This window comes from Strix uralensis, chromosome 2 (assembly GCF_047716275.1).
Source record: "Strix uralensis isolate ZFMK-TIS-50842 chromosome 2, bStrUra1, whole genome shotgun sequence".
Lineage (NCBI taxonomy): Eukaryota > Metazoa > Chordata > Aves > Strigiformes > Strigidae > Strix > Strix uralensis.
Window position 1 is genome coordinate 108613467 of NC_133973.1, and position 23219 is coordinate 108636685.

Consider the following 23219-nt stretch of genomic DNA (forward strand, 5'->3'; position numbering starts at 1 on the left):
TATTATTTAATGAAAAATGGGAAGAATTGTTTTTCCTTTCTAAGTGCACCTGAAACCTCGAGCAAGCTGGTTCATTTACAGCCCTGGTATTCAGTCTGAGTGCCAAACTGGGAGACTCCTGCCTCCAGCCCCTCCTTTGGTTGTTACAGGTTGTTCTGTGAAATGTCCACTTTAATACTCAAACTGCCTTCAAACCTTGGTGCTTTGAGCCCAGGACAGGCAAAACTGGACTTCTGTATTTCTATGCTCTTCTCCAGGATGGTCCTCCCCATGAAGGTGCTCCACAGGTGTAAGCTTCTGGTGAGAGTAACGCACAGGATACCCACATGGTTCACAGGTTCAAGCCTGTACCGAATAACCTGCACATGTAAACTTTTTTTCAGAAGAAAAGCAAATTAGTCGAATGTTTCTTCTCATCATCCAGCTTGGTCTCCATCCATGTTTAGCTCCTCCTGGAATACATAGTTATCTGAATATACCAAAGATATTTAGCTCATTACTTGCGATGACTTTCTGTACTAGCTACATATATATATATATGACAGACTTGAAAGAGAAACTTTCTATTTAGTCAGCTGCCCAGAAATGCCCAGCGTTCGTCTTAAAGAATTTATTTCTCCTGGACAAGAGGCATCCGGAAAGTCTCCTGCCATCGGTTAACCGCATCTACCCCTGGCGAAGCTCCAGCAGCCCTGGGAGCAGCCCCCAAAAGCTCGCTTTGAGCTCCCTCTGCTGCCGAGCGTCCTGCAGAAAACCTTCACAGCGCCGTCCTGGCCCCAGCAGCAGCACTATTCCACCGCACGATGCTCATGCTCCGGGACTGCTTCTTGCTTGACTGTTGGTAAAGGAGGAGGTAGGCGTGAAGCCTCTGCAGAGCACAGGGTAACGCGCCGTGTTTGGCCCTGCAGGCTCCGACTCTGCAAAAACATAAGGTGCTCAATGTTATGTGAAGAAAGTAAGTGCTCAATGTTACGCGTCTCTGCCCGGGATGGAGGCAGTGGCTGTCACAGGCCGTGGGGGCCTCACTGGCCCACAGCCCGCGGCCTACCTGCACCAGCCCTGTCCCCATCGCGGCCCCCAAAAGCCGCCATGGCACGCGAAATGCATTACGAGGCGTCAAGGCGCAGCAGCAAAGCTGCCAGAGCCCGAATGGCCGAGGCTCGGGGGAAGGGGGGCGGCCTGGCTGGCGGCCTCCTCGCTCCTGCGGGCCTGTGCGGGCCGGGGGCGGCGTGACCCCGGGGGGACGGGCAGGCCCTGGCCCGGCTGCCGCCGCCGGTTGTTGCCCACCCGGTTGTTGCTCACCACGGCGAGGTGACGGGCCGTGTCGGGAGCGGCGGCGGCGTCGCCATGGCAGCGGGCGGTGCCGCCCGGCCCGGCCCCGGCCCAGGTGCAGGTGCAGCCCCGCCGGGCCATTTAGCCGCGGCCTCAGGCCGTTGGGCTGAGGGTGTTCGTGCTTCGGGGGGGGTGAGTGGGGCTCTGCGGCGCGGCCGGGGTGAGGGAAGGCGGGAGGGTCGGGAGAACAGCCCTCAGGAAGTTTAACGCAACTTTCCGCTGAGTGCGCGGAGCGCTGGGGGCGGGTGTCTGGGCTCGACTTTGAGCCCGGCGGCTGGAGGTGGGCGGCCGCGCTGAGGTGAGGGCGGTAGGGGGAGAGGGAGCTCCTGGGGGGCTGGGACCACCGCGGGCCCTACCCCCTGGGGCTGCGGAGCCCCAGGCTCCGTGTGGCTGCCGCCGGGCCGGGGCTCGGCCTGCGGGCCCTCCGCTGGGCAGGGGTGCCGGCGGCTTGCCAATGCCGGTCCCTCTCCGGAGTGGTGGGGAGGCTGCTGGCGGGGCCGTGGCCGCCGCTGTGGGAGCCGGTTCCCTCTCTGGGACTGTGAAGCTGTGCCCGAGCGGCGGCTGCCGCCCGGCGAGGCAGGTCTGAGGCAGTGGAGAGGCGGGGGTCGGAGCGCGGGCCTCCCGCCGGAGACGCTGATGTGCGCCGGGGGGGTCTTGGGCCCGCTCCCCGGGGCTCCCAGCCTGCCCTTGCTGGAGCAGCCTGGGGCTGCACCCCTCCCAGAGGTGCCGGCTGGGGCTCCTGTGTGTTTCATAGCTTGAAGCAGAGGAAAATGCTTCATCGTGAGGTAAAGATGCTGTTTTATTGTCACTGTGGCATATTAGGTATAGCCAAAAAACCACCACGCTGCAGAGTGTGCAGACTCTTGTGAGCCTTATAAAGATTGTGCTTTGTCAGCTGGGGGCACGGGGAAGTAACTGGAAATGGAGCAGAAGCTTGTCTGCTGGTAATCTGTGAGGCTGGTATTCACTGTTTCTTGTACTGATCTCTCTTTAACTAGATGTACTTCTCTTAAGACCAGCAGAGCAACAACACCAGGCAAAATGACAACTGTGAAGTATGAACAAGGGGCAGAGCTGACAGAAGTGTCCAGGTGAGTGAAATGAACTGCACCAGTGTATGGGTTTAGGATTGAAGTATGTTGTGTGTGGTCCCCTGTCTAGAGTTTCTTAGTGCTTTAAATGTAACAAAGAGAATAATGATGGAGTGCTTAAAGTTTGTACAGCATATAGTCTTTGTATTCCTCCCCCCTTAAAATGCTGTTGTTGGAGAGCAGTGATATCTTTGAGAGGAATATGCTGTCATGATTGACTTATTGCAAATAGTTAAGAGCTAATTAAGAAGTACAGAACACCCAGCCCTGGTATAATAAGCTCATGGCAGTAAATCCTGTTCTCTTCTAGCATCCAGAAACACTGTCAAGGTCTCTTGTATAGCAAGATGCTCTTGCTCTGCTCTCCTTAAAAGCCTCAAGTCTGAAGTTCCCTTTATCTGTCAACAGTCAGAAGAGATTATGCTCTGTAGGGAGAGTGTGTGTGGGGAGGAAATAGGTTCTTCTAGTATATCCGCATTTTCTTCTCTTCCATTCCAGTAGTCAAAGACTAGATGTAGTAGCTTGTGGCAGAGAGCTTGTTCCAGCTTGGACAACAAGTAGACGTAGAGTGCTCAGCAAAACAAACTCCCTCTGAGGGAAGCATTATCTAGAACTGAATTTTTGTGTGAGAGCACAGTGGATTTGGCTTCTGTTTTCTTTTTGTGTTAAAGATTGGCTTCCTAACCCAAAACACTGCTGTTGCTCATTCTTATTTTGGCTTATTTTAATCACAATAGAGGATAAGTAGGTGGCATTTGGTGCGCTTCATGTGTCTGGAAGTGTAAGCAAGTGATCTGCAGCAGAACTGCTGTAGCAGCAGCAACCTGCTTTAATGAGTGAAGCATTTCAGTAGTACATTAAGTGGAAACTCCCAAGTGAATATCCCATAAGAATAGCTGGGAACAAAGCTGAATGGCCATATATTGCTAGATCTTCGCTTCAGTTCTAGGAACAAAATGAAGGTATTGGTGTTTAGAGATACTGGAGCTGGAAAATTAGCCTTAAATACCAAAATTGTTGAGGGGGTGGAATCATTCCTTTATGCAGCCTGATACTGATGGTGGTGAACCATCAGTACTGGCTGCTGAAACTGTAGGAGATGCATCATCAACTGTGTTGCTTAAAAGGGGTTTAGCCCACCCTGCAGAAGCAGTGCTGGTGTACAGGTCCATTGTGGAGGATGAAGAATATGTGGATCCTTTGAGCTGTTACACTGACACTTCAAACATGCTTGATTTGTCTCAGAACAGCATGGAAACATCAATATTGAGTACATGTATGTAGTTGTTCCTGCCCAAGAAGTAATGATGCCAGAGGCAGAGCCACAGCAAACACTGTGGCTGTGCTGTTATACAGCACAGTATTTCTCTGGAGGAGGCTGAATTAGAAACTCCTGGATTTGGGTGTTACACTTGATGACTTTAGAGAAAATGATGTGGCCTTCAAAGCTCCTCAGGTGGCTGAACAAAAACTTGATCTGAAAAGACCCTTTTAAGGAAGTTACGGCAAACAGCCACTACCCCCAGAATATGCTGTTCCAGCACTAGCTCAGCTGCTGCTGCTCTGGTCTTCCAGTTTCCGGTCTGGTTTCCTGCTCTGCACAAAAACATCTCTGTGCTATGGCTTTTCCTGGTGAAAACATTCGTTCTCTGAACAAGTAGCTTACTGTAATAGCATTAATGTCATTTGGACTCTGTAGCAATTTTGCATATGTATGTTTCTATCACTTCCAGAGTCTGACTGGACTTTTAAGTCCTCATCAGACTCTTGGATGCCCTACTTCAAAGCCCTTTATCCTGTTGCTGAACACATCTGTTTCCTTCCTCCCCCAAAAGAGAAACTTTTGAGAGATAGGTTACTAATGGGAACTAAGTCAGTACAAGCCAAGGGGTTCTGCTGTGCCAGCATAGGGGAAGTCTTTCTTCTCCTGGTACTATGCCTGTGCTCTGGTCCAGGCTGCTGTTTGCTACTCGGCTGACAGTTAATATTCTTTTCTCTGGAACAACAAAGGGTAGCAATGTATAAAGTTGACATCTGTGTCAGTATGTGACTTGTGTTATTCCTTTGCCAGCTCTCCAACAGTAGAAGAGCCCACAGTAAAGATTGATGATGGTCGTGATGAGGATAATGAACCAGACAGCTGTTCCAAGTAAGCTAATGGTATACTAAAAGCCTTGCTTACCCCCAAAAGTGGAAAGTGTTGAGCAAAATAAGAAGGCAGATGGCTTGCTGAAGTAGAGAGAAGCCCAATAAATCACTTGATACTGACATTTGTTCTAGTACATAAAAAAGACAAGTAAGTTCAGGAAGCTTCTTCATGCCTCTAGAGATGAAAGGCCCCCCCGCCCCAAGAACAAGTCCATCATATTATGGAGAATGGGTAGTCCAAACTGCATTGATTAAACTTTCCCAAAGGAATGAGTGGGAGAGCACAAACACTGGTGAGAAAATGAGGTGAATGAGTATCAGGGGCAAATGATAAGCATCATGCCCTTATCAAGACTAAACTGTCTGAACTTGCTAGTGGTTAACTCTGTTCCTGAAGTAGTTATTTTCTAACAGAGTTTAACTCCTGTCACCAGATTACTAACTCTTCTAGCATACTTAGTCAAGTCAGTGACAAGTGAATAGACCTGTTTCTCTGTTCCTGCAGCTCGAGAACAGTAAGACTAAGCCTGTTGTCTCAGTTCTTTTATGTGACGTCTTTCTAGAATTCAGAAGGTGGCATTTACAAATGCATTTCACAAAGGCTTCAACCTAAGTATGCGAGCAAATGTGCCATGTTCTCATCAACTGATTTAAGATGTTGGCAGGCCAAATTGGAGTGGTGTGTATATATTTCAGTCTTTAGTGCATCTAATAAAGGTACTTGTCCTTAGACTGTGGAAGCTGAAGTCTTGGTGTACCTAATACATTTGCATTGTAGGATTGACTGGGCAAAGACACAGACCAGCAAACTGTCAGCATAATACCACAGTGCTTCCTTAGATATTAGATGTTCATAAATGCAAGGAGGACCTCCCATATGCTAGGCTGCCTTCAAGATACGACCCGTTATTACATCCTTGACTTCTGTAGGAAAAGTGGATACTACAACCTAAGTATCTCCTTCCTGCTTAAGGATGCAGGTGTTTTCTGGTTAGACCTTGTTCTTTAGTTTAAGGTATGAACCTAATAATGAGAAGCGTGGATTAATTCAGTAAGCCCAGCAAAATGCTTCTTCATAACTTCGAAGATATCTAGCCTTGTCTTAAACTGAGTTATTGAGGTGTTAAGGATATGCACCAAGTGAAATGCAATGCTCAAGTTACCCTAGAGGAAACAAGTAGTTCAGACAGGATCACTGGGGTGCAGCATGCATTATTGAGCTGACAAAGACTTCCTGTAACAGTGGTATCTCTAATGGTGGTGGGGAGGGCAAGTGTAGTAACGGTATAGAACAGGAAAGATAGGGTAGGTATGTGAACAATATGGAAGGAATCTACTAGTATTTTTTGTCAGTATGTCAGAACTTTTGGTAGGTGCTGCTGTTAGAGATATACTTGGTCAAGGTCTTTTCTTTTAAGTGTCTAAGAAAAGACTCGGTGCTTACAGTAGTTAAGTAATCCCAAGATTGAAAAACAGATTGCCAGTCTGTTAAGTAAACTGCCAGAATTTGGGGTTATCAGATAATTGCTTCTACCTTGGTTCTTAGTGTAGCCTAAAGAGACTTTCAGCTAGGGAGATAGTTACACAAAGGCCTAGCTTTAAACAAGAAGACATAAAACAAAGCAGAGAGGCAGCAAATAATCTCCTGTAAGTGAAAACAGGAGCTGCAACCTTGGTAGGGCTGGAGATAACTCTCACAATTGAAAGAACTTGGCTTCAGTAACTCATTTTCTTAAAAGGCACTGGAGTCTTCGGTCTGAAAGCCAAACCAATATTTCCTTTGAAAGGGGGAAGAAGGATTTGTCCTCTATTCCAAGAGCACACAAGCAGTATTGGAGTTGTTAACAAGTGCAGCTTTTTCCATGCCTGGGAAAAAAATCCTCTGATACTATAAGCTAATATCTTGAACAGTATACCTTAAGATCTGTTTATCCTTTAATCTTCCTCTTGACCAATAACTATTATATAAGCACACTTCTTAAAGCTTATAACTGGGCATTAAGTCAGGCTTCTGGTGTCAGTGGAATTGTGGTGCTGACTAGTGTTATGCATAAGTACATACTGCTGTACTTCTAGGGTCTGTAGCTGATGAGTACTTTTTCTAACAAGTGGTCAAAGCATTGCTTTCAAGTACCGTCTTAACCTGTATACTTCATGAATGAAAATGAGTAATCTCCTTTAAAGAAATCACTACTATACAGAACTCAAAAACCAAATAATGTGAACAAAAGAATGTAACAGTGCTCTTGTGGCTGATGCCAGTAGCAAAATGTCACTTGTCTTGATGCCAGTTCTCTTCTCTTGCAGTGCAATTAGGAGAAAGATTTCCCCATTTGTGATGTCATTTGGATTCAGGTAAAAGATCATGCTTGTAACGATATGGGCTGGGTAGAAGTAGTCCTTATTTCTGGTGTAAGAACTTGGGAAGTTCCTTGAACAACAGTGACCCCAGCCTGCTGTCTGGAAAGTACTGAATCCCCTATCACCCCCAGAAAGGGTGACCTGAGCAAAGTACTTTAATTGGGAAGGAAGTATTAAATAGATATGACTATATTCTCCAAAGAGAACTGAAAGTCAGAACTGTAAATGCTGTTGACTTGGATAAAAGTTCTTTAATGACTTTTTCCAGTCTGTGTCAGCCTTGAGCAATTATTTGGTCAGTTGTATGCAGTATAGGTGCTGGAACAAGGTAAGCCATTAAAGACAGTTATTTTTAAGGGACTATAGTAAATCACAGGTGGGAGGGAAGGCAAGTAAGCTGAAAGATAGCACTGACACTTGTGTGCTGTAAAGCATTCAGGTTTGCACTACTTCTATGTAGCTGTGGAATTATAGGTCAACTACAGCTGAGTGTGAGGTAAATGTCAATTCCACATGGATGATATACTCTGGGCAGATCACTTAAAAATGCAATTTGAATCCTTCAGCTGCTTATACAAGCAGGCCTCAATCTCTATGTAAGATAACATATATATAACATATAAGATAAGCTTAAAACAAAAATCTGGGCTTGTGCTTTTCAGTCAATAAAAGTCAGCAATTCATTCCTACCTCTCAAGATGACTTGTATTTTTCTTTTTGCAGAGTATTTGGAGTCGTACTTATCTTTGTGGACATTATAATTGTTATTGTGGATCTGGCTATCAGTGAGAAGAGGGGTGTTAGAGATATTCTCGAAGGTGTTTCCCTGGCAATAGCGCTCTTCTTTCTCATCGATGTTATCCTGAGGGTGTTTGTTCAAGGGTAAGACATGGGTGAAAATTAAGTCAGTGTGGCAAGTACTCAAGCTAGCAAGGAATCAATAGTTCAAGATTGGACTATGAACATGGATGCCCTGTAGGCTAATCTTCTGGTCATAGACAATGGCCACATCTCTTCTTGGCTGTGTATATTGGCTATTACCCTTCTATAGAATAATCTGTAGAGTGCTTTTGGTATAAGTGAGCACTTGGAAACCACATCAGCTTTGCTGTGACTTATGTGTGTAGACCAGGTGTAAGAATATTTACTTAGTGAGTCTTCAGTGCTGAGTATTAAGAACTACTTCAGGAGAGCTTGTCTCTAGCAGTATTTCTGTATAGGTGATTCTCTTCCTGAAAGATGTATTTCAATCTTTGCTATCCATGTGGGCATCTGTCTAAAACTCTCCTTTGTTTCAGCTTCCGGAACTATTTCCAGTCCAAACTGAATATTTTGGATGCATTCATAGTGGTGGGCACTCTGTTAATTAACATGACATACTCCTTCTCTGACCTTGCTGCAGCAGATCAGATACCAAGGTAAGAATGGTATGGCAGCTGTTAAATGTGAGCTGTCTTTTGATAATCTTCTGAGAATTTTCTTGGGCACCTCTAAGCTAGATACTAGATCACGAATATGCTATGTTAGTATTTCACGGTATGGACTAGTAAAGGACAGAGGCACCTAACTTTGGTCTACAGTTATACTGTAGACTGTCCCTGTTTTGAAGACAGAGATGATCTAAACAATTGGAGTAACTAAAAGTGAATAGTGAGGCCATCATATTCTCCGAGCCAAGCTTTTTTTTTTTTGGGGGGGGGGCGGGGCAGAGCAGGGCAGGGAGAAGGTGTGCAGCAGCCTGGATAGAGAGGAGACTCTGAAGAAGGTCAGAAAGAAGAGTTGGATTATAATAGCAAATGGAACAGACAACTGAGGGAGGATCTCCATCTAATGGACCTTGAAATACAAAGAGTTGCCACACTGTCTTGTTTCCTCCACCTTGCTTTCTCAAGAGCCCCATAGTAACATACGTAGGATTTTTCAGCCATGCCCTGGGGAGGGGAAACATGCTGATGTGCATAAGTTAATTCAAGTCATATTTCAATCTGATTTCTGTAGCTTGATCAGATAATAATCTGTGAGAGGAATCCACTTCTGATGGAGACTGAACTACAGTTGAATTGATGAAACTTGCTTGCATCAGCCAGGGAGAGAAGTTGAACTTTTTTTTTAAAAAAAAAAAATCACACCCCCTCCAGCCCCAATTCAACTGGCTACTGGGCACAAGGGGGGAAACATTCTTCTAGAAGAAACCAACTCAAAGTCTAGTTATTGAAGAATCCAGAATTGGACAAACATTTGGAAGTACTAGTAGTCTCTTCAAATGCCAGCTAAACTCACTTTTCAAAAAATAGAACTGTCAAAGGAATAGCTTTTGCAGCCTCAGTATAAAAGGCTGTTTTCTTCTAGGTCTTTTTAAATATTAATCTGAATTTAGTGCTTACTTCCTATCTCTCTGGCCACATTTTATTAAAGCAACTTTCATCTTATGGCAGCATCTGGTAGGAGAAATAGCACTGTGACAGGATAATCTGAACTGCTACTTTTTTTAGGCTATGTTAGTAGTAGGCCTGATCCTGCACTGACTCATAGTGTTGTAGATCAGTATGTGCAAGTTCCTTGTATTCTGACTTGCTGAAGTTTATGGGGATTTAGAGTAGGCTTTTGGGTCACAGAAAAAGGAGTTCACACTGATGCTCTTGAGAGATAATCAGCTGGGGCCTACCATCTCACCCATGTAATTCTTGAGGCCCTCTGTGAGGCTTCTCTTGCTAAGGGCTCTTTAGTCCTGTTATGACCATAATATTTCTATCTGGCACTAGATGATGCCTCAGACTTAGCCAAATCCCAGATCTTGAGGTGAGATGGTCTTACTACCTAACACTCCAGTAGTGTCCATGCAGTCCAACTAAGTCCCAGTAGCCTGCCTGAGGTTTATCACTGTTCTTTCCTTATAGACCTTCCTCAAGAAGCAAACAGCAGTCTTAAAACACCTGATGCATCTCAGAATAATTAGAATCTAAACAGCTTTTATGTGGATGAGAGCATATATGTGACAGGTGAAATTTCAGTGGCAGTTCATAGAGGTAACATGCTCTGATGGAGGGCTATGGTCTCTGTTTCTAATCTGGTCTAGCTAGGTGCGCATTGGGATGAGTTACATGTTTCCTTGAAGTCTGCAAACTGCCTTTATCTTGAAGAGCTGCTTCTCACAGTTGTGGTTCAGGCTGGGGAGAGGGCCTATGGAGTCTTCACTCCAGTGTTGGTTCATCTCCTTGGCTGTTAGCTCCAACCGAACTCCTGAAAACAGCAAGGTGACCCTGGACTACGAAGGAGCTAGGCGAAAGAACTGAAGCTTTCCTCCAGTTGTCCAGGAGAACCTTGTCTTGATGACTTTAAGCTTCACATCAGTGGAGAGAGCACAGTGTCTTCAACTGGAGGTGATGGGATAATGTTTCCATAATACTTGTTCCCCTTACTGTAGGTATTCACCAGGATTCTTACCTAAGTGTATCAGGACCTAAAATATGTGCATGTGCTCCTTAAAAGTATATGCTCACATACCTCCTTAAGGAACGAATTTTAGTTTCCCTAGTCCCTAGTGGTATGCAAAAGCAGCTGCCCCTGTTCACTTCTTTCTGTAGAACCACTCACATAAGCATCTTGCCTGCTTCAAAGTTCAACAGCAGTTCAAAGTTCCTCAAACCAAATCATCTGTTCAAGTTGCTGAATGATTAAACACAGGGTTTATACAGCTCTGTTCTCAGGTTTCTTAATCAAGGCATGGTGTAATATAGCCTGTCCAGCTTCTCTTTTCAGCTGTTTTTCAGGTGGCTACTTACACTTAAGTATATACTTGAGAACAAACTTCAAGGAACAGGAATTTGGGGGTAATAACATAGGTAGTGTTAAAGGAATTTGTTGCTTACTGCGCAGAGGTGCCTGTGAAAGTCTGTTTGAGCAAGTAGGGGTTTCCTAGTTCTGTGAGCTGTTCAGAAGACTCCCAAAAAACCTCAGTAAAACAATGGCATTCTTCAAGCATAGTATTTTCTCCAAAATCAGCCTGAGAAGTCCTGGTTCAGTATATGCAACAAAGGTTTAAACTGTCTCTGAAACAGCTTTTGAATAGCTTTAAGCTTTGCAGCTAAGTTTTTAATTATGTTCATTTTCTTTCATGGTGAATCTGACCCTTATCTAGAATGGTTACTCTCTTCCGAGTTCTGAGAATTGTCATCTTAATAAGAATATTTCGCCTGGCTTCACAAAAGAAGCAACTTGAAGTGGTGACCAGGAGAATGGTAAGTTGGCCTCTTAATATATCTAGGCTACTGTTACTGTTTCCAACTCTATCTATTTCTTCAGACAGCCATCAATGGTGAGTAGCAAGACTGCCCACAGCCTATTGGCCTGCAACTGATAATAATGCCAAAACAGCGTGTTGTTCTGTGTCCCTGACAAGGTACTGGAGCTCTGCCTCAACTCCAGTATAGCTAATAATTCTTAACTTTGTTCAAGTAAGCAACAACTTGACCTGGAACGCCAGCATATCAAAGTGATTGCAACACCACCATGTGTCTCAATCAATACTTTCTAGTCTGTGTGATACATGGACTGTTTTCCCTCACATGGGGGAGGATAGGAATTGTAATGCTTCTGCTGCTTATTCCAGGTGAAGACAAAACAACCTAGCTGTTGAAGCCCTACCTGTTGTAAATGCCTCTTCTTATTTTCATCAGGGGCGCTGAAGTGGTACTTGAAGCTTCAAGTGTGTCCTTTTGCTCGGGAATAAGCAGTCTTGGTTATGCTGCCCTTAACTTTCTTCTTCCTTCCCTTGGCCCCTCAATGCTCCAATAGCAATGACAGATTCATGCTGCAGTCCGCAAAGAATCTGCAGTGTTCTTTCCACTAGAACAAACTTTGATACCTCAGGGTAAAAATGATGTATGGAGCTTCTACCTAAAAGCTAACACAATAAACGTTATTCTTGGCTAATGCTGTAAACTTTGCTATAGCAAAATGAAGCTCTGCTACTCATGACTTGACTTCAGAGTCTAGATGGTCATTTTTTCCTAGTAACAGGCAATGCTTGTTGATCTCTGGCATTTCTTTGGAAGACTAACTCTACTCTTTCGGCAGGTCTCTGAAAACAAAAGGCGTTATATGAAAGATGGCTTTGATCTGGATCTCACTTATATTACTGGTTTGTAGAAGCAAATGACACTTTTCAGCATGTTATATCCTGCTAACAGTAGTTATTCAGTTAATAAGTGCTTGACATGAAATACAGGCAATGTTTTAGACTAATGAAACTTAAGTATGAAGTCAAACCAGGCCTACTCCTTTTCTGTGGGATTGTGAAATATGGATTCCTAACTCTGACACTGTTCTCAAGGATTTGCCTACTAGGGGAGAGGTTGTACATGCTGTATGTAATGATAGATATTCTCCTGAGGCCTAGGGAACCAGAGCCAAGAAACTGTTAACTAACTCATAGTATTTTTCCCTGTGATTCTATGGAGACTGACACTTAATGGTATCTGATGCTTCAGGAAACATTATTCTGCTCTGGCTATACTAAATGCAGAAGAAAACCTCTCAGAAATGGGTAGGTGGTTCTAATAATTAGGGTGGAAAGAAGCTGTTTCATAATGATGTTGCTCTCAATCGTGTACTTCTTACATGTGGGGAGGGTTCCCAATGTTACTTCTGACTGTTGTCTCTTCCACAGATCGCATTATTGCAATGTCATTTCCATCTTCTGGGAAGCAGTCTTTCTACAGGAACCCTATAAAGGTAAAAATCTCTCACCTACCAAGTTCAGTATTTCTGAATATTGTTTTACTTCCAGGTTCCCACTAATCTACCTATGGACTAGATTGTCAGGTCAGTCCTAGTCCTGCTGTCATGGCTGGTTGGAATGACTAAATGGTGGTCTCCAGTGTGCTGCACTGTTTGTATTGTAGTCTCTTAGCTAAGCCTAGTGGGATATATCTTGCAGTGTGCGCACTGGTGCTCTGATGCCCCTGTTCCTTGGGAATGCTTCAGAGACCCAAGTCAGTTCTGTCACAGGCTAGTAATAGTGTGAGTGATGAGAACTGTATACTCATCTAAATAATCTTTAAAAGGTCTGCATTAATGCCCTTTAGAGCTATGCTGCTTGATATTGTGGAAACATAAATTTGTAAGGCAGGCAAGATAGTCACAGTAATACTTTTATTCCACACAAGAACTTGAGCTATTGGGCTGGAAAGACCTGCTGTCTTAGGGCTCCTTATGAATGCAGTTGCTGACCCCATTTGGGGGGTGGGGGATGAGGTGGCAGTGGAAATAAGGATTAGAGCACTATCTACTCTGAACTTGTATCCTGTTATTGCTTTAGGAAGTTGTAAGATTTTTGGACACCAAACATGCAGACCACTATAAAGTCTACAATCTCTGCAGTAAGTATGTTTAGCTGCTGACTTTATTGAAATACTGCTAAACAGGAAAACATCTTTTCAAGGTATGATGCTGGCAATACCAGATCTCCAAGAATTTAAAGTCTGTCAAAAGCACACAGCTGTCTCTGACTACATTCTGTCCTGAATGTGGCTACTGACTTTGAGCATCTAATATATTGTACCGAAGCTTGCAAAGGCGGTACTGGATGCCTTTCAGTTTAGACTTCCTTGCTCATGCTGAACAATTGCTTCAATGTTCCAAAGCTCTTAAAGTGGAGAACTAAACCTGGGCAAAAACTTGGGGTGATGTTGAAGGATTTTTCTAATGAAGGCTTAGAAGAATGGAGTGAGTGAGTAGTTAAAAGATCTTCTGTTTGGAGGTGGCTAAGACAATGAAAAATACTTCAGGAACAACTATCCTGTGGTTTTTGATGCATGGTAGAGCGTCAGAGCTGGAAGCAGACAAGGTATGATATAGAAGCATCAATACTTCAATACAAGTCCTGAAACAATAAAACTGTCCTCTAGCCAGCAGAGGGATGGATGAGGGGTCACAGATGAGGACTGTGGTGTTATCAGCTCTTTACCACTTTGTAGGTGGTCGTTACAGTGATTAGCCCTGACAGTACATCAGAACATTAACTTTCAGATCCCTAAATAACCCCTATGGAAAGGAATGGCCATCTGGGCTTGAATTTTCACTTGAGTGAGGTGTGAAACTAGAAGATCAGCTTAGCCAAACTACCTCACAGTTTTTCTGCTTTTATCTGTCTGTTTTTTAATACTGTACTTTAAACACTAGTCTATGCTCAGACCAGCAGTTGTGTGTCACAAGACACTTTCTTTGTTGCAATCCTGTTCCCCTTCCTGGCATAACTTCAGATCTTTCTTTGTAGGTGAAAAAGGCTATGACCCCAAGTACTTCCACTACAGGGTGGAAAGGATCTTTATTGATGACCACAATGTCCCAGCGCTACAGTGAGTCTTGTCAAGAAATATGTACATCATGATAGTTTTATGTGGGCATTTGCTTTGATCCATTAATTTTCCTCTTACCTAGGGACATGCTGAAATTCACTGCCAGTGTCCGTGAGTGGATGAGTCAAGATGAAAAGAACATCATAGCAATTCACTGTAAAGGAGGCAAAGGTAGGACTTCTCACATCTAATCTGTGTATGCTAAAAATTACATGTTATTCTTATCATGGCTTCTTTGATGATAGTATGGCCTTAAGCCATAGCGTGAGATGGGTTTAGAGTGTAGCTTGACAAATTCTGCAGACACTGTGATGTCTAGCAACAGTATAGTGTTGTGTGTTTAGTATTACACAACCCTCTTTCTAGGTAGCCCAAATTAGTTGTTAATCTAAGGTGGCATCTGATCTCTTAAAATGGTCTTCAATAACTTCCTGCTGTCCTGGCTGCTGGAACTGTAGTTCCACAGGAGAGGCTGGGGATAGGGAGCTACTGAAACTGCTACTATCAAAAGTGTTAAGCTGCTGCTTTGGCTCCCTGGCAGCTAGCCACCCACGCTGAATATCCTGCACTGTAATATACTTCAAGCTTTTTAATTTCTTGCAGTAGAGGGGTGGAATGTTGTAGGTACCACTGGATCTTAAATTGAGATACACAAAGTATTATGTGATAAAGTGCAATGTAGTCTTATGGGGACAGACTAGTCAAAGCTGCTGGGCATGAGCTGACCTGTGGGTGCTATCTACAACCTGTAGTAGCATGGGAGCTGTTGAAGTACATTGATAGCTGTGCAAATAAATCAAACTTCCCTGCAAACATCCGTGACATCTGTAGCTGCCTGCTGTTACTGTTGTAAACGCTTGGCTTAAACCAGGTGGTTACTTAACGTAAAGAAGGTTCTTTCCCCCACATGGAACCATAGCTTAAAATGTTTTGCAAAACTGAACATTGAAACTACCTGCAGGCCAAAACCAGCTTGAAGAACAAGTGTAGGGAGGAGTGACTTGACCTCTGAGACTTTAAAGTCAGAACTGAAACGATATTGGAGTCTTTGCTAGCAGTCTTGATGCCTTCTTAGTAGTGTTGGGGGAAAAAAAAGTTGGAGCAGAGAAGCAACTCTTGAGACTTAGAGCATTAGCAAGTGCCAGTCTAACCTAATCTAGTAGCATGTACTTGACTGTATCCCCTGCTAAATGGAGTATGCAGATACTGTCCAGCTTCCTAAGGATCTTTAGGAATACCACAAAGAAATGTGGGGACTGCTTTTAAGGAACAAGTTAACAAACTGCAGTATCTTGTCTTTTAACTCATTCTTCCCAGAAATACAGGCACTTGACTACTCTGGTGTCACTTATCTCCTGTTATCTCTTCTATTTCAAAAGTTGTAACTTCATCTTGACAAAAATAATCCCAAATACCTTTGAACTCCTGTAGTTCAACCTGTCTCTTCTCATACAGGCAGGACTGGAACAATGGTCTGTACCTGGCTCATAGACAGTGACCAGTTTGAGAGCGCAAAGGTAAAAACTGGTGTTTATTTTTTGAATCTTATAGTGTTCAAAATGCCCTTTCGAACCTATTTAATTGGTGAAATGCACTAATGCTCTGCAAAAAGTCTATACTGAAAAAATGATACTGTGAAAAATCTGTTTTAAGAAATTCTTGCAAATCTTGCTACTATGTAAATTCCTTTTTGATGAAGACTATTCTTGATTGGGAAGAACTGGGAAAGTAGAACTTAACAGGATACCAACTTTTGAAGTACTTTTTTGGAGGCATAATAGACCTACGATTTTAAGGTACAACTTTCTTAAACTGTAGATGGTGTCTGAGCATGCTTCACTAAAGATAGTAGTTTTAAAGTGCAATTTTTTTCCCCAACCTCCATCCAACTGGTGTGAGGTATCAAGAATTTTCTTGTCTTGACTACCAGAATTACAGCAATTCAAGCCCTTCGGGGGAAAGGGAGAGAGATCAGCAAGTCCCAGCCAGGACAGATGCATGTGCTGCTTTAGTATCCCAGGTCTGGTGTATCAGTCTGGTGACCTGGGTTGCAGAAGACCTGGGTCACTCAAGATAGTCTGGCCAGAGTGTGTATCCATTTAGTCACTTGTTTTTCTCCGAGTTTGGTTTGTGAAGATCTGAACCTAATGTTTGGCTTGGTGTGCCACAGAGCACTGTAAACCGTATAGATGGTTCTAAAGCAATTGCTTAAAAAGCACTTTGCTCTCCTTATTCAATGTGCTTTTTTAGCACTCTTTCATGGATCACAGACTTAATGTATTTGACTTCCTAATTAGTACTTTATTCTAGTTAAAAGCCTCCTTGTAGAAGGTACCAAAACAACTATTGCATATTTTCACTTATATTCTCTTACTGGAATTGATTAGTGTAATTCTAGTTTACTGTCCCCTTCTCAGGAAGGGGAACGGTAGTGGGATGAATATCTTAACCCTTGAAATTACTTTCCTATGTAGGAAAGTTTGGACTACTTTGGAGAGAGAAGAACTGATAAAAGCACAAGCACCAAGTTTCAAGGAGTCGAAACTCCATCCCAGGTGAGCTTGACCCAGTCCAGTAACAGTAGCCAAACCAACACTAGCCTTGTGAGTGCTTACGCTACCCCACCTCCCCTGTCTCATTTCAGATATGTAGGTTCCTACTAATGATTAACTCCTGAACTTGCTGTACTCTTTCTTTAAGCATTGGAAGACTATCAACTCGTTGGGTTGCAGTGCATCTTCCCCCCCCTCCCATTTGTCCAAGTACATTCCTTATGCCTTTCTCTGTAATATCACCAAATCTGAATTATGCTATCTAAGGTAACAGAATTGTCGAGACGAGGAGAGCTTTTGGTCCAACCCCACTGTTGAAGCAGGGTGAGCTGGAGCAGGTTGCCTAGGGCCATATCCCATTAGGTCTAGAATATCTCCACAGATGGAGGCTCCACAACCTCTCTGGGCAACCTGTTGCAGTGTTTGCCCACCCTCACAGGAGCATGACCATGTAAGACAATTGGGCTGTTTATCAGGGATGCACTGCAGCCTGGCCTGGGGAGGGCCGTGGCACCGCTGTGCCTGGGTGGAGGAATGCCTCCTCTAGAGACTGCATTCACAAGGAAATACTAAACAAGTTACTGCCTCAGACCACTGTCTGGGGCTGTGCTCATTCTGATTCACTGTGTACTGTGAAATGAAGCTGGTTACAGAAGTACTTTTAGCTGCTGGCATAAAATAGAATGGAAGTACAGCTGTCCTTCAGAATCTGCTTCTGTAAAATGAAAGTATATTGTACATTTAAATGTTCTGTCCTTTAAAGCTACAATATAAAAGCTCCTCACTTCTTGCTGAACCCAAAAGTACAGAATACCTCTTAGAACATGGAGCTCAAATACTTGCTAAAAATATAGATGTTGAATTTGTCTAGAGGATTGTTTGAACGAGGGAGGGGAAGAACAAATGGCTACTTTCTTCTTGTCTTTGGACTTAGAGCTAAGAACTCTGCATAGAAGTTCTATTTAATCCTACTTCTGCCTAGAATTAGTCTGTGTGGGGTACAGAAACTGCATAATGTGTCTGGGTTTTTTGCATTACAGAGTAGGTATGTGGGGTATTACGAGATCCTGAAAAACAAATATAACTTGAAACTCCCACCAGAGAGACAACTCAAAATAAAAAACCTCAAAATCCACTCTATACATGGTAAGAACTCTTGAATTTGGGCATTCCTCTATCTTGTAATGGTTTCCTAATACAGGCAGCTGATGTCTACTGTCTGTCTTGTGAAGCCCATGATAGGAATGTAGATTTAATGCGATTTGAGAATTCAAATGGCAGAGTTAAAATGTAGTGAAGGGCATTTTGGAGTGCAGTTACCCCATGTGTTCTGTCACTTTCTGGGTGTCTGGTCAAATGGTGGCTTTTGTACAACCTGCTCTGTTTTGGGAGGGGAATCACTTTTCAGGTGAGATTAACTTCACATGTGGAACTGGGTCCACTAATGTTTCTCAGCTTGATACACACAACTGTTTCTGTACATATGTTCTGGTAATTTTGATAAAAGGCTGGAAGTTCAGCACTACTCGTTCAAGGGGACTTCAAACTGCTGTTCTTCAGTCAGTGGAACTAGACTCTACATTAGCCTGTTCTGGCTCCGCTGGTAGGATTCACTGGTACTTCAAAATACAGTTATCAACCACTGAATCTTGAGCTACCTTTAGGATGTGAGTTCTCTAAAGTCTATAGCGAGGCATTCTGGAGAGAAGGCACTTTTGAATAGGATTGCACTTGGCTTTGTGACCACTTATGTTTCCAGCTAATGTATGTACTATGGTACAACACAACTTTTTTCTTCCTAGGAGTTGGGAAAGGCAATGGAACTGATATGAAGGTGCAGATAATAGTGAGGAAGCAAGTTGTACTAGAATGTGTATGTGCCAATCAAGGAAACTGCAAGGTGAGAGTACTATGAAATCATGTCATTTGAGTCACTGAAGCTGAAAGCTGACTTATTGGTCAAAAATGTCTTCCTGTAAAAGTTGAATACTGATCATGAAACTATCTAAATAAATAGATGCTGTAAATTCTGAGAGAATGAAAAAACTAAGCTTTGCTAAATCACAGGAAAAGTAGGGGTAAGATAGTGAAAGATTTTGCTAGAAGTCAATTAAATGCAATAATTCACTCTGACCTGAGTGGCTTAAATTGTTGGCTGCTATTCTGATGCTGCTATTGCATTTGTATACCATGAATGAGCAGCTAGGTATTGTCATGAATTGGTCCCTTGTCTCTGCAGTAACTTTTCATTAATGTAATACTTTACTCTGTTATCCAGCTCTTCCTTGATTCTGAAAGTGACTCTGTAGTCATTGGCTTGGAAGACAGTCCTGTTATAAGCGGTGATGTGAAAGTCAGATTTGAATCGCTTTCTGTAAGTATAACAGCATGAAGACCTTCACTTGAGTATGAGGAGAGGCTGCAGTGTAAACTGCAGCTGGGCTGGTTGTGCTGTGTGGGGCAGAATCTGTGTTCCTCCCCAGTGACTCCTGTTGTGTGGAGTGGCCCCACTGTGCGAGTGATGCAGCAAATGCTGCTACATCAGCCTGTGCAGGCAGGAGAGGTGTCTGGCTGTTCATACAGTACAACCAAGACATCTTAGTTGAGTACCTGCTGCTTCTAACATGGGTGTCTCGCTTTGTTGTATGAAGTTTGAGTGACCTAGTCCTAAAGTAACTTCAATGACAATAGTGATCTGGGTGTGATACCGGGTTCTTCAAGTGTACTGGCTCTGGCGCTGTAGCTTTGTAAACCAAACTACTGAGGACAGGTGGGTACTCTTGCTCTGCAAAAATAGAGTTGTTTTGTGGAATGGAGTCCTTAAACAAGGCCTTTCCTTTTAGGATCTCCCAAAAGGCTATGACAACTGCCCATTCTTCTTCTGGTTCAACACTTCCTTTATTGAAAATAACAGGTAAGCGATCGTAGCAGCTGCCTTCAGATCCTAGCTGCTGGTGTCTGAACAGAGGTGGAAGTTCATAAACATAGCTGAGATGGGTGGCTGATCCAGCCTGTCTTAGCTTCTGTGTGGATACTGGTCTCTGACTCTCAACTGTAACTTGTGAGCAGGCAGTTGGTGCACACTTGTTCACACTGTGACAAGTGTTTTAAACATGTGACCTCTTTATCTTGATCAACTTAATCCATTGGATCTTTCCTCAGCACTCTAAGTATTGCTAATGAACTTGAATTCAAAAAGGTAATGCTAACTATTCAAACCAAAGGCAACTCTGCCATCCTATAGCATGGCTGCCTGAGAGGCTGGAACTCATTCAGCAGCTTAGCAGGCAACCATTAAGACCAGAGTTAGAGGTACTGATGGTTGGGATCCCAAAGAAAGGCTCTTTTACTACTTATGCTTTTGTTAAAGTGTAGAAATTACTCTTTTTTTTCTTGTTGAGACTAGAACTCCTGGGGGAGCTCCAGACACTGAAATTTGGGCTTGTGTGTCTCACTAGGGGAGTGATGTAGAAATGCAGAGACAGGAGGTCTTCTCTTCTGTCTACCAAACTTGACAGATTTAGACAGAGGAACAGTGAACTTGGCATAGGAGATAATTCCTGTGTTCTCCATGACTGGAACAGGAAGCAATTTTTATTTAACAGATCCCATCAGAGCATGAGGAGAGAAAGCCATGAGCCTGTGTTCATAACTCCAAACTTAATGGGCTCAGCCAGCAATGCACCTTGCATTCTAGCTGCAGACATCGAGACTGCAGACTGGTTAGATCAAACCAGTGCCAGGAGAAATGTATGCCTGCTGTCTGACAGCCCTGCAATGGTGCCATCTCAAAAGTTTCACCCAAGGGCTTTGTTTCTTACAGGGCTAGGGAGGATGTCCCACCAGACCTTCTCTTAAAGAGAATTTAGTAGAGACTGTCTCCCTTTCTGCTTAGAAAATTCTGGTAGACGTGAGGTGGACTAGGTCTGATCAGAAATGAAACTGCTGTTAGGGCAGTGCTTCTGTCTCTAATTCAGCCACAGCTGATGTACAAGTGCTATTAAGTGATAACTAGACATGAATTTGGTAAGCTTTAAAAGTGGGAAACGTGCCTGATGAGCTTGACTGAATACTGAATCAAATCCTTGCCATGAGGAAGGTCAGTTATTAAATTCCTGCCAGTTGTATCCATCAGGAAGCATTGGGCTGAATGTAACACTAGTTTAACAATCTTGCATTGTGGGGCTCTGGAAAAAAAAAAACAACCAACCTACAAACCCATCAGGTTGACTGTATGTTTCTGAGACTACTTCACATCTCAAGCCCTGTGCAGGCATGGCTGATGTCTGAATCCAAGATCTGGGGCTATATTTAATACTTCAGGGCTGAGCTTGAAGTTCTCTTGGCTGTCTGAAAGGAAAATCATGTCTTTCAGCCTAAGATATGTTGAATTTTGTCTTTCAGACTCTACCTTCCCAGGAATGAGCTGGATAACCCTCACAAGTCTAAAACATGGAAAGTCTATAGTGAGACATTTGCTGTGGAGGTGAACTTTATTGAACCATAAGGGAAAGCTGAAAAAAGGGAAACACAAAGTTAATCTCTTTTCCTGGAGAGTGTCTTGCTGCTTCAGTATAACATGAAGCAGTCTCACTTTGATGTACTTAATGTATTTCTGTGTAGATACAACTTCTCAAATAAACTTACATGAAGTTCTGTTGTGCAGAGCAATAATACTCTGAAGAGTTACTTACTGTCAGCTGATTGTCATGTTAATGAGCTTTTGGATCCTTTAGAGCTTAGATGTCTCTACATACAGGTAATCCCTACTTTATTAATCTAAGACAATTGTCTGTCTTTAAACAAGAGCATTAACCTGATGGTGAGTGGAGACCAGCAGTCTGCAGGAGACTGCTGGAAAAATCTGACACGCCTTCCCTTGGCATCAGGGTTTTCCACAGGGCAGTAGAATGTGGGAATTTGGAGGGAGAAATACCAGTCTGCCTGTGTCAGATTAACACTTCTTGAGTAGAAGTCTTGGTATGGAACCACTCCTCATCAGCAATCCAGTGATGTAGGGTTTGGAGCAACACCTGGCCTGGGACCTGACTGTGGGTGTTGGAGACAGCACAGCTGCTTCTCTGCTGCTGTACCTCCTCCACCCCCAAGGGCTGAGATGGCCACATGCCCTCACCCTTCCTGAAGGCTGGGTCTCATCAGCTCAGGAGTGTGCCAGCTGCCTGGGCTCAGTTAGCCAGGCTTGCCTTAATACCTCTGATCTGAAGACTTCCTGCTTTGAGCTAATACTGCAAGTGCTCACTGACCCCTCGAGCTATACTAAGACCTATAATGCCCAAACCCCCAGGATGCTTATTCTGCTTCCTGCTGTTCCCAGTAGTGCAGCTCTTCTGTGGAGACTGTTCACATCTTCCTTGATGTGAAATGTGTTGAGGTAACTTTGTGGTTCTGTTCCTTAGTCCTTTTATTGTTAGGAACCAAGAGTGCAAGGGCAGTGATACAGCTTTCCCTAGCTGGTACCTAGTTAATGAAGTAAGTAGAGAGATCATATACCTTCCTGGGCTCACTTGAGGGTAGTGGTACACTATGAAGTACAGGTGTAGACTCAACTTTTGCCGTTGCTGTGTCATTACCTGGTATTTAGGAGCCAGCCTCTTGGAAGCTGCTTCTGTCCACAGGTTTCAGCTTCCACCATTGAAGTACCATGTCTTGAATAACCAACAGCATTCCACCGTGTGCAGTTCTAGGTGCAGGATAGTGAGCCTGGGTCACTTACATAGTCCAAGCTTCTATGCAAACCAGGCCCAGCTAGAGCCAGCTCATACAAGCTAGTTCAGTTCTGTATAGCTCTGTAGATAGGGTTTTCACATAAGATTTAATCTTACTGTGAGAAACGCTCAGTTGCCAATTATCCATAGCTCAGACAGGATGCGGTGTGAAGCACTCTTTATTACGTTCTTGCAAGACCGGGCGCCCCCATCAAGTGGACGCGCCTACCAGCCATCATGCAATGGTTTATATCCCTTTCTCCCAACCGCCAGTTCCCTCCCCTGATTCCTCATTGGCTGAGTACTACAGGGTGTACAGACTTCCCGAACCGCCTACCGATACGCCCCTTCATGTATGTGTTCATACGTCACATGTTCATGGAAATGAACCTTGGCTTTCTCCAGGGCGGAGAAGTTAATATGCATGAGCTCATCACGCAAGCCTACTAAGATGGAAAAGTTCGCCCCAAGTCTTTCGGTATCTGCATCCATCTAAAGCCAGTTCCAAGTACTGGGTCATCACAGTTGACAAAAAGATCACTTGCCTTCTAGCGCTAGGCCAGGGATTTCAATGGTTGTGAATTGCTCTTGTTGATTGCTTTGGTGAATCGCTCCTGCCCTTCCCATCAGGCTTATTATGCGAAAACAACA

General features: G+C 43.7%; 1 protein-coding gene across 2 annotated transcripts; it reads left to right on the forward strand.

The window, feature by feature from the left end:
* Positions 1-908: 908 nt before the first annotated feature.
* Positions 909-21531, forward strand: LOC141940239 (phosphatidylinositol 3,4,5-trisphosphate 3-phosphatase TPTE2-like). Of its 2 annotated transcripts, none has more exons than XM_074861007.1 (19): positions 909-955; positions 2331-2423; positions 4495-4572; positions 6879-6926; positions 7656-7814; positions 8231-8350; positions 11071-11170; positions 12009-12072; positions 12601-12665; positions 13252-13312; positions 14209-14290; positions 14373-14461; positions 15746-15807; positions 16765-16845; positions 17883-17988; positions 18645-18742; positions 19121-19216; positions 19686-19756; positions 21247-21531. In XM_074861007.1, the coding sequence occupies exons 2-19, from the start codon at positions 2374-2376 to the stop codon at positions 21347-21349; spliced, it is 1533 nt and encodes a 510-aa protein (XP_074717108.1). In that variant the 5' UTR covers positions 909-955; positions 2331-2373; the 3' UTR covers positions 21350-21531. The 2 variants fall into 2 exon arrangements, with proteins under 2 accessions (XP_074717108.1, XP_074717107.1); XM_074861006.1 differs by lacking the exon at positions 909-955 and adding an exon at positions 2104-2117.
* The last annotated feature ends 1688 nt before the right edge of the window (positions 21532-23219 follow it).

Excerpts from the sequence above, each read along its gene's own strand:
- LOC141940239 (XM_074861007.1), top strand. The coding sequence starts at position 2,374 with ATGACAACTGTGAAGTATGAACAAGGGGCAGAGCTGACAGAAGTGTCC. Across the intron at positions 13,313-14,208 it reads TAAAGTCTACAATCTCTGCA|GTGAAAAAGGCTATGACCCC; the intron begins GTAAGTATGTTT and ends CTTTCTTTGTAG. Across the intron at positions 19,757-21,246 it reads TCCTTTATTGAAAATAACAG|ACTCTACCTTCCCAGGAATG; the intron begins GTAAGCGATCGT and ends TTTGTCTTTCAG.